The sequence below is a fragment of the Gekko japonicus genome, unplaced genomic scaffold, assembly GCF_001447785.1.
Source record: "Gekko japonicus isolate JY-2015 unplaced genomic scaffold, Gekko_japonicus_V1.1 scaffold702, whole genome shotgun sequence".
NCBI classification, from domain to species: domain Eukaryota; kingdom Metazoa; phylum Chordata; class Lepidosauria; order Squamata; family Gekkonidae; genus Gekko; species Gekko japonicus.
In genome coordinates, this window is record NW_015175377.1 from 118,153 (window position 1) to 129,205 (window position 11,053).

The 11,053-nt window shown below is 44.8% G+C and overlaps 1 protein-coding gene across 4 annotated transcripts in view; it reads right to left on the reverse strand.

The window, feature by feature from the left end:
* The window catches only part of KCNAB1 (potassium channel, voltage gated subfamily A regulatory beta subunit 1), a 296,623-nt gene that overhangs the window by 51,059 nt on the left and 234,511 nt on the right, over positions 1-11,053 (reverse strand). For 3 of the 4 annotated variants that reach the window (XM_015425542.1, XM_015425540.1, XM_015425541.1), the window contains exons 7-8: positions 3,703-3,746; positions 1,593-1,679 (exon numbers count right to left, since the gene is read on the reverse strand). In XM_015425542.1, the coding sequence (XP_015281028.1) occupies positions 1,593-1,679; positions 3,703-3,746 (131 nt within the window). The remainder of the gene's footprint in view (positions 1-1,592; positions 1,680-3,702; positions 3,747-11,053) is intronic. The other variant, XM_015425543.1, reaches the window with a different exon arrangement.

Genomic DNA, 11,053 nt, shown 5'->3' on the forward strand with positions numbered 1-11,053 from the left:
TGATGAAGCTGTCAGTGGAAAGCGCCCCCTTCATAATAAGCAAGGCAAATTAGCAACTCAATCATACAGACCCCTATGTCAAGGTTGCTGTATTTATTTAGAGTGAACCTGCGGCGCTGAGCAATAATTTTGGACCCTTGATATTCTTAGATGTGCACTGCTTCCACAAAGGGACAATTCTCTATTGTGCACTCATTGCTGCTGCAACCGCAGAGGCATTCACAGTGGCAACGGAGGGCCCACATAGGGGTATTCTTCACGGTCTCGTGGTGCCTGCCATTTTTTTTGCCATCCCTGCCTGAGTGTTTTTTTCTGGCCTTAAAAAAATGTCAGCCAGTTTGGTGTAGTGGTTAAGTGCGCAGACTCTAATCTGGGAGAACCAGGTTTGATTCCTTACTCCTCCACTTGCACCTGGCTGGATGACCTTGGGTAAGCCGTAGTTCTGATAAGAGCTGTTCTTGAAAAAGACCAGTTTCTGTCAGAGCTCTCTCAGCCTCACCTACCTCACAGGGTGTTTGTTGTGGGGAGGGGAGGGGAAAGGAGTTTGTAAGCTGCTCTGAGACTCCTTTGGGTAGTGAAGGGCAGGGTATAAATCCAGTCTTTTCTTATTCTATTGTGTTATAGCACTATAGTGATATAAGTACACACACAAATGTAATGTATTGAAAGTCTTACATGAATCGCCTCATTCACCTCCCATGTTAAGCTTCCAGCCAACAAAGGCTCCATACACAACGATACGCTATTGGTCGCTCCGAAACAGCGACCAATCACAATGGAGCAAATTCCCTGAGCAGGAAGAACTTTCATCTGTCTTTATCCGGACAATCGCATTGGTTGTTTATTGTAAATAGGCATGGCTATGTTAGCCCGGGAATGTTTAAAAGGAGCATAGCTCCCAATGTTAATCTGTTCAGTTTATGAATGCTTTAAGTGTTTGTTCGTTCCTTGCAATAAAGCTGATTCACTTTGCTGAAATCACTGTCTGGATCTTTGTTAGCGGCGATCTAACAACACACATATGAAACATACAAAAAAAATACTAAAAAAGCCACCCCTCTGCCCTGCCATGGAACTCCCTGGATGACCTTGGCCAGTCATTATCTGTCCATCTAACCTAACTTGTTGGGTTGCTGTGAGGATAAAGTCGAGGAGAGAAGAGCCACGTCCATTGCCTTGACCTCCTTGGATGAAGAGTGGGATAAGAACGTAACTGCAGTGATGGACTGTGGCTGAGGACTGTATGGGGGCTGAAGCTGAAATAAAATTGTGATATCAAGTGCAAACTCTTAACTTCAATTTCTTTGGTTAAATCAAGCAAAAGGAAATATTTACATACAGGGAGCAAATGGTAGCAAAGCTCCATCAGAAACACTTAACCGTGGCCCTGGGGTTATAGACACAGAACTTCCACGTACCTCAGCAAGCACATTCACTTAAGAGTGGAAACATGAAAGACTCCAAGGAGACCACATGGAGGTTTTTGCATGTCATTTGTGCATCCTGAATATTTTTGTATCCCATCATGATTTGGATAAGCCTGTAACCTAGGATCAATCAAACAAAATTTTTTTATTAAACCTTTCACTAACCTTCCATCGGGGTATTATTGTCCGGCCGATTTGCAAAGACTACATCCACATATTCAAGCTGCAGTCTCTGAAGGGAAGCTTTTAATCCTAGAAGTTAAAAAAAAAGATGGGAGAGATTGCATAGAAAATGTCAAAAAGAAGTGTGGAATACATGTCTGATAGATCAGAAATATCATTGCACTGAACTGTGTTTGAATGTGTGGCGGACAGATGAGGTTACACTATCAAAAAAAGATCAAAACATTGATTCATGCAGAATTCATGGACTTCTGCAAGATTTTTATATCAAAATTGGGACTGGAGTAGACAAGCGTTTAACAACTGCATGCTGATGTGCCTGTCAAATCGTAGCCTCTGGGGACAGAGTTCAGAGCACAAATTTTGTTTCCAAGCACATCTAATCAAAATCACGTCTAAGTGAATTGGTTGCCCAACCACCCCCATGCTCACTGCACTGGCATTGTTCCCCATAATTAAGCCCTGCCAATCAGGGGTCCACTGGATATGAAAAACTGCACAGAAGGGGAATCTTAACAGCCGGTCACATACCGATGGCTTTGGGGTTGTGAAGGGAGAGGAGAAGGGGCCTTCTGGGGCTCCATAGTTTCACTAACTGAAAGAAGGCTTTTCACAATGCTCATAGCCCTTTCTTCTCCATGGGGTTTTCCACATGGGGATAAGCTGTTATAGTTTCCCTGTTGTTGGTGCAGCCACCGATGTACACGGAAGCTGCCTTATACAGAACCAGACCTCCGATTCAAAGTTACGGTTGTCTCCTCAGACTGGCAGTGGCTCTCCAAGGTCTCAGTCAGAGGTCTTTCACATCATCTCCTACCTGATCCTTTTAGCTGGAGATGCCGCAGATTGAACCTGGGACCTTCTGCATGCAAAGCAGATACTCTGTCACTAAGTAATGGCCCATCCCCCAAAGAGCTGCACCAACAGTATTTCCACATGGCAGGTTTCCCTGCAGTTTCCTCTCCCCATACCCCTGGCAGCAGCCATCCCCACCTCCATCAAATCACTGAGGCTTTTCCAATTTTTTTAAAATCAGCTATTGAATATTATTATATAAATACACCATTAAAACAATATTATCAAAATCAGAAAGTTTCATGCAGGATTGGTCTATTAGTGCCTACTAGCCATGGTGACTTAAAAGCTTGTTTCCCAACAGCCTTGAACCCAGGTCAGATGATCCAACAGCTGGCACTGCACAAACATGTGGCTTTATATCGGTCGTTCTAGCACTCTCATTAAGAAGCAGTTAAGGGATATTTTTGCACAGAGGGACACTTCACGCATGACTATTTCCTACACAAACATACACCATCCTCTGTAACGATGTAATGTGACATCTCTATTGTTCTTCATATACACATGCTGAAAGCTCACTGCCAATTCAAGCTTCCTAACATGTGTCGTCTTATTAATCACATAGGATAAATAAGCATTAATATGGCTCAGAGGTACAGCACCTGGTTTGCATGCAAAAAGTCCCAGGTTCAACCCCCAGCATCTTCAGCTAAAAGAATCAGGTAGTAGGTGATGTGAAAGACCTCTGCCTGAGACTCTGGAGAGCTGGGACCTGACAGAGTAGACAGTAGTGACCCTGAAGGACCAATTATTTGATTCAATATAAGATGGCTTCATGTGTTCATGTGCATCTTTTCCCCAAAGCAATGAGCCAGTCTTGGCTTTCCTCTACCTCACTGGAGTTGGAGATGTTTCAGAACAGCTCAGGAGGCATCACCCTTGAAGGACAAGGAAGTGGGCATCGGGAAACGCATCTTGATGCCCACAGGTGCCATGTTGAGGATCACTCCACTAGATGGCCTTAGGTCTCTGTCTCTTACATCTGTCCTCCGCTTGCAGTATAACTTTAGTTATCTGCCTTACAAGGATGATGAACTACTGTAAAGTGTGAAGCACTTTGAACATTCTATATGTGCTATGTAATAAATGCTATTATTGTTGTTATTATGTTAATTGGGACTAATTAATAAATAATGTAATAAATGTAACAGTCATAAATAATGTAATAAATGCTATTATTGTTGTTGTTATGTTAAATGGGACCAATCAACATGGTTCTGTGCCCAGCACACACCTTCAATAATGTGCTTTCTTGAAAGTCCTCTTTCTGTTTCAGCTCTGCAAAAGAAGGGGGGGGGGAATACAGTGTTATTCAATCTCATGGGCCAGGGCATCCCATGGGGACAACCAGATAGTCTGGACAAATATCCCAAACCCATACCATACATGAGTGTTACTTTTTGAACAATTTAATTTCTTGCTCAAGTAATTGCTTACAAAATGCTTTTTTTGGCGTTAAAATAGCCACTTAATTTAGTGATTTACTATTACTTTAAAATGAAGTGTTAGCTGTACCAGTCACAAAGGTACCCAAAAACCTGCTGCTTGGGGGAGTCTTCTACACGCTTAAGTCCCGTCAACGTTCTCCTTTTATAGGGATCATGGCTTGGATCTACCAGAGCATTTCTGTGGACAAAATTTCTACCATGGAAAGTGACTTTCTCCCCTCCCCTCACCCACTGTAATTCAAATTGCACCCCTCCCCCATGCTGGTACAATTTTTCACAGTGCCTTTTGGACTACAGAAGAAGGGGAGGCACTCTGCAGGCAAAAATCCTCCCGTCCATAGAGACATGAATATATTTCTCTGTTTTCTAAAGCAAAAATTAAGTTGCACTACAGCAAACTGGGAGACCACCAAGGAAGTCCAGGGTTGTTATGCAGAGGCAGGCAATAGCAAACCACCTCCGAACATCTCTTGCCCTGAAAATCCTGCAGGATCACCATAAATTGGCTATGACTTGACAGCATTTTCTATCACCACCACCAGAGCAAACAACTTGAACTTGCAACAGAACTCTGTAATATCCATAGCTTTTTAAACAAATTAATTTGGTTACAGTTAGGGATGCTCAAACTCTCCCCTCAAACACTCCCCCCCACCAGAGTTTGGCTTACCTTCTGATCACCAGAAGTGATCAGAAATTAAATTGTTTGAGGGCTGTTCATATTTTTACCAGTTTGGCATGAACAGGGAAATTCTCACTGTGTCCCAGCCCTGTATGCACTCCGGAAGAAGCCTTGTGTGTGTGTGTGGGGGGGAGGGGGTAGAACAGAAGCCAATGCTCAATTGATCTATCTCCCCCTCAGTTTCTCCCAGATTCTTTGCCTTGCTGGGGGGGGGGGGCAAAAATATGAGCAAACAGCTTCTAATCTCCTTGCTTGAGGTGAGCAGCTGACAAGCAAGTTGCATCTTCTGCCCTCCCCCCCCCTTGCTTCAGAGGGAACAGTAGTGATCAACATTTTATATCCCTGTTTGCAAACAGGCAGATAGGAAACAAACTGCTTCATCTCGAGTGGATCAGAAGCCGACTCCCATCTGATTCCCCCATCAGCTGGGAGCCGGCGTCTGATTCTTTCTTGAAACTTTCCTTTTTGGGACGCAGGGAAGTATTTGAAGATCAGAACCTGAATCCTAGTTCTTCTCCAGTTCCGCTGAGAGTCAGCTTCTGCCAGCAGAACAGCTGAAAGCAGCTGTCTGGTGCAAGGTGAACATAATGGGCTCACGATCTGATCATGACTGCCAAACAATGGGAGTTTGACTGCCATTTTTGCTATGAAATTCACAACATCCAGAGTTACAGGGATTCAGTCCAATTTACATATCGTGAGGCTGCCAGCTCCACACTGGGCAATTCATGGAGATGTTGAAGGTGGAGCCTGGGTAGGCGAGATTTGGGGAGAGGAGGGACTCCCGCGAGGTAAAATGCCATAGATCCAAAGCAGCCATTTTCTCCAGGGGAACTAGTCTCCATAATCTGGGGCTGTGATTCCAGGAGATCTTCAGGCCCCACACGGAGCTTGGCAACCCAATGTGCAGGGCAGGCCAGGCTCTTTGCTTGTAAACTTTTAAAGAGAATCCGGCAGTTTGGGAAGGAAAGGAGAGCAGGGGAGGGTTGACAGCCCTGGTACTGGTAAATTCCTGGAGATCTGTGGGCTGCGCGTGCGGAGGGCAGAGTCTGGGGTGGGGAGGGAGAGCAGCAGGGATGTGACGTGGGGAGGGAGAGCAGCAGAATCTCCCTCCAGGGGAACTGATCTGTGTAGCCTAGTGGTAACCCTACAGAGGTACTAAATCAAGCCCTAAAACTGGTGAGATTCCAGCCCTGGCTGCTGGATTGGGCTGGGGAAATGTGTGCTGCATCTGTCTGCACGTGTGAACAGGGCTCAGAAAGCCTGTTTCCTTCTGTGTACGGCCCTTGGCTATGATTGGGGCAGCTGTATCCGGCATGTCCCCCTAATTACTTTCCACGTTTTTATGGTCTTCAGTGAGATATTTGTTGTCCCGCATGTCTATTGCAGGTGCTTGTGACTGAGCATTGGGAATACACAAAGGATTTTTATTTAGTTCCAGAAAGCTTGCAGAGTGTTTGACTTGATGAAGTTTAGGAAAATTAATGACTGGCTTCCCTATGTTGTTTTTCAAAAGCTGAAATCAGCCATAGGGAGGGGCCTTCTTTGGATCAGAGCTACGCCAGTGGGGGAGGGCTTTTGAGAAATCCTTTCCCAATGAGCTCGTTCTCTCCCCCCCCCCCCAAGCACAGCTCTCTTCCAGCTGCTGTATGTCCCTCTGGAGAAATCATACAGTCCTTCCTGAGTCTCACCTGGTTTGGTCCAAACGGCAAACAGTAAATTAGGATACAGCCTGACCTACAATTTAACAAGGATAATCCAAAGATGTTTGCCATGCAGGCTGTGTTCCAAGTTGTATTTTTGCTTGCTCCATAAGACCCCCACCTCTTCAAACTAATTAGCTACGCAAAAAACACATTTTTGCCTCTCTTTATCACCTCTGAGGAACTGGATTCTAGCAAAGCTCCCACCTGAGCACAAAAAAGCATGCAGTTATTCTTTTCCCAGGAGATCAGCTCCCTAAGGGCTATTCTAAAAATTTTAAAAAGAAAGAATTGAATGGTTTTGGCTTCATTAGTATGCATTTTGCTTGTGCTAATTTTCTTCCCCAGCATGAATGCTGCAGCTGAAAGACATACAGCAACAGTCTAGTGTATGCCCTGTGCTATAAGCAGGCATCTAATTTGGATTATTATTGCTTTTGCAGAGGCCTCTGAGGTCTATAGGGAAGGAGCAGGACTGTGACTTCCCTTTTCTTTGGCTTAGCAAGTCAGGGTTCAGAGCTCCCTTCTCTTTCCCCCTTTTGTCTATAGCTCCTTCTAACCCAAAACTCAACACCTGTTTTATCCTCATCCAATAAAAGAGAGAGAGAGAGAATTGTGGTTTGGAAGAGGCAGAAAGAGGAGGAAAAAAAAGAGAGGGGCTGTGTCTCAGTAACAGAGCATCTGCTTTGCACACCAGAAGGTCTCAGCTTCAACAACTAGCATCTTCAGCCAAAATGACCAGGTAGTAGGTGATGTGAAAGATGCTTCCTGAGACCCTGAAGAACTGTGGCCAGTCAGAGCAGTCAATACTGACCTTGACAGACCAATGGTTCGCTTGACGTATGTATAAGAAGACCAGTGAGCTGTGAGTTGTCCGAAGATAAAGGACATGGGGGGGGCAAGTCCTCTCTAGGTATCTGATGCAAGTTAGAAGATATGCTTGACTTAAAAAACCACCAAGTCTAGCTCACCACCTAGTGGTGCATAATGCTAAAGAGCTAGAACTTCCGGCTCACAGAAAATCTTATGATCTCCTGGCTATTCTACATACAATGCCATATGATAATTAATTTGTAAGCATGCCTCAAAAGAGATGGGCTCCTGGGGGTGGGGGGAAGACCTGGCTTCTGATCTTTATATTCATCTTAACATGCTCCATCTTTCATTTTTGGTGAAGATATCAGCTGTTAATTTACACCTTTAAATAAGAATTTATACCCTTATTTATGCAAGACTTTGAAATTTATGGTGAGTAGTTTTAGGTGAAGAGTCAAAGGCCTTTGTTTTACACAAGTATTCTTGGATTGGTGAGGTAGCAGGGCTGAATTTACCTGTCCTGCTTCCATTTCAGTCCCGTTGTAGCCAAGACACAGTAGACTCTGCCAGCTTCAATGAAAAGTTTCTTTGCTGCTTCCATTGAGGAAAAAGCACTAATAAACACAACCAACACCAAATCACAAGCGCCAATTGAAGCTCTTCCTATACAGATTTCAAAGGTGAAGGAGCAACTAGTTCTCAAGGGTTCACTTAGAGATACACGTATGTACATGAATATTATGAGGTGGACGGGTCTCTCATGATAGTGGGAGACCTGCATCTTGGAGGCCTTTGTGTTCACTGCTGCTCGGTAGAATGGTGTGGGGGAAATGGGGGAAGGGAATTGCTGTTGCGTTGATGCATGAATCTGGGGGTGGCGTCGGTGTGATGCTGGACTAGATGGACCACTGGTCTGATTAGGGTTGCCAGACCCTCACTGGGGGTGCGGGAACCCTTGCTTTTGCTGGGTGCTTCCCCGCCAAATGGCCGGCCAGCTGGCTGGCAGGGGGAAATCCCATTCCCAACTGGCCTGAAAGGCAATGTGATGATGTCACCCAGAAGTGATGTCATCACATCGCTGACATTGCATGGCAATGCTCTAGCTTTTGAGCAAAACTCTATGGTAAAATTGGCTACAAACCATAGAGTTTTGCCCAAAAGCTAGAGCATCACCCCCAATGGTGGCAATGTGATGACATCACTTCTGGGTCCAAGAGAGGACCAAGGATCCCCCCACCAGTTGCCTGGTAGGTATCTGATGCAGGTTAGAAGATCTGTTTGACTTAAAACGATCCAGCAGGGCTCTTCTTATGTTCTTAAGTCACAGCTGAGTTATGGCAGTGACATAACATTTTCAAGGCAAGTAATTAAGGATTACCATTGCCTTCCACTGCAATGCTTTCTTTGGTTGTCTCCCATCCAAGTACCGACCTAGCTTAGCTTCCAAGATTTGACAAGACTGGGCTATACTATATCATTCCACATCCCAACCCCATATATACATCACATTTTAAAAGTTCTTTTTCTTTGGTTTTGATGCTCTGGAGACTTAGGGTGTCTTTGTGAGGTTTGTTTTATTTACACATATACAGGAAGAACAGAGGGAGGCAATGGGGCACTCCTCCAGGGCAGCACATCTGCTATCCCTCATCATATCCTCAGAGAGCGGATCTTCTTTATTTTCAGCCAATTCCCAGACCCCTCATATCTACTTCTCTTACTGTCAACAGTGCCATCCTAAATTGAGTCAAACCTTTCTGAGCCCACCGATTTCAATGGACTTAGAAGGGTGTAACTAGGCTTAGGATGGCACTGTTAAAGTCCTGAACTGTTTGGGTTCCTTTGCCTGTATCAACATGCCTGAGTTCTGAGACTGATGGATTGTGTCTTTCTGTGGGAATCAGAGTGAGACTGATGGGAATCCACAGGAGGGTTTGTGGGGTTTTTTTGGCTGTCACCCCTCAGCGGTAGCCTTCCCTCCCACAGGAGGTGAGATTGGGAGCATCCCTACAGACCCTCTGCAACAAACTGAAGGCATTTCAGCTCTGGAAGCTCTGCAAATGAAATGAACTGAAATAATGCTTGCTGTCTGTCTGTATCACCTGACCATTTTGTGATTCTAATTGTTCTTTCCCGATGTTTTAAAATTTAATTTAATTTTTATTAGTTTTGCAATTTTACAGCTTTCAGTTATGTGCTGTTTGCTGCACTGAGGGCTGCCAAAGATGAAAGAATGAAATAAAAAATGGCCCCAAAGAAATGAAGAAATACCCTAGCCTGTGAAGGGTACCAAGTCCCCCCTCCCAATAAGAGTAAAGACTTTTTAAAGCAGAAGCCGCCGAGTTATTTAGCCTCCAGTTCAAAGGCTGGCTTCAGCACACCAGAGGTAATTTTTGGCCAGCAAATCCTGTACAGCATTCCTACGACAGAGAAAGGGAGAGAGAACATTCTCTTTCATTTAGTCTAACAGGGAGACGGAGGTGGCCCCATTTTATTTTAAACAGGATGGTCTTTTTGATCTGCTCTCCCTGCAGGGAATGATCCAAGCACATGCCCCATGGGTCAAGCAGGTATTTTTAACTCTCTGCACTAAATCATATGCTGTGATTTTGGCAAAGACTCCACACACACACACCCCGAGTATGCTCTACTTTACCCATGTTTCAGGAACCAGTAAGTCAGACAAGCCATGGTTTATTTATCATGGCTGTAATCCTGAAATCTAGTTTGATCTGCAACCAGGAGATCCGTGATCAGATCTTTCCAGCATTTTTGAAGGATGGTAGCAGATGTGCAGGACCCTGAGTTGGACTGCTGCTATATTGTGGCCAGACCAGGGGAAGGTGCAGAAGAAGTTTAACTGCATGGCTTTCTTGTTCTACACTTACACCCCTCCCATGCTGTTATTAACCCAGAATGAGAGAAAAGCCAGAGCTAATAACCAGCTAGTGTGGAATAGTATTTTATAGTGTTGGATGGTAGGGTTGGCAGGTGCCCGCTAAAGGCTGGGGGAACTCCCACCCCGCTCTCTGGTGAGCAATGGGAGGGAAATCCCACTCCTGACATTTTGATGTCACTTCCAAGTATAGAAATGGAAGTGACGTCACTGCTCACCCACACAGCACCTTAGGAACTGACCAAATCTCTATGGTACCATAGAGTTTTGGGAATTCCTAGATTGTTATAGGGGTGGCAGTGATGTCATTTCAGCGATTTCACCCAAAAGCTACGTCAAAGCATCAGCAATGCTTTCCCTTCCGAAGCCCCATTCCCAATCAATTCCCAGGGAGTTCAGGACCTGTCACCCTTAAACTAGGATCAGGGAGACCTGGGTTTGAAAGCCCACTTTGCCATGGAAGCTTGCTAGGTTTGACCTTGGGCTAGTCATTCTCAGCCTAACCTACCTCACAGGGTAGATTCAGGTGGGTAGCCATGTTGGTCTGAAGCAGCAGAACAAAGTCTGAATCTAGTGGCACCTTTAGGACCAACAAAGCTTTGTGCTGTGTATAAGCTTTCATGAGCATGCACACTTCTTCACAGACATTAAAACAAAGAAGTCATCAACCTTTACATACAGGTAAAGGGTGAGGAGGTTGTTGCCAGGAAGGGCCAATTAGAGTCAAGATGCATAAGTAACTGAGCAGTAAATATAGCTAAGACTGGGGCCCATCTAAGGTGACTTTCAAATATAGCTTCTGGGGGTGCAATTGCCAGTCCAAAAATGCTGGAAAGCTCTAATCTTGAATCTCTCATCATCACAGCTGTTGTGATATTCATATTCAGAATGTTTCTAAATGTGGGCACTATCTTTAGAAGTTTTTAGAAAGTGCTCCAAAGCCCCGGTCAGACGTGCCGGAAAATGCGTGTGTGGGGGGGGAGCGCGGCTTTTTGCACCGTTGCATTCTGATGCTGCATTATGTGATCAGACATGATGGT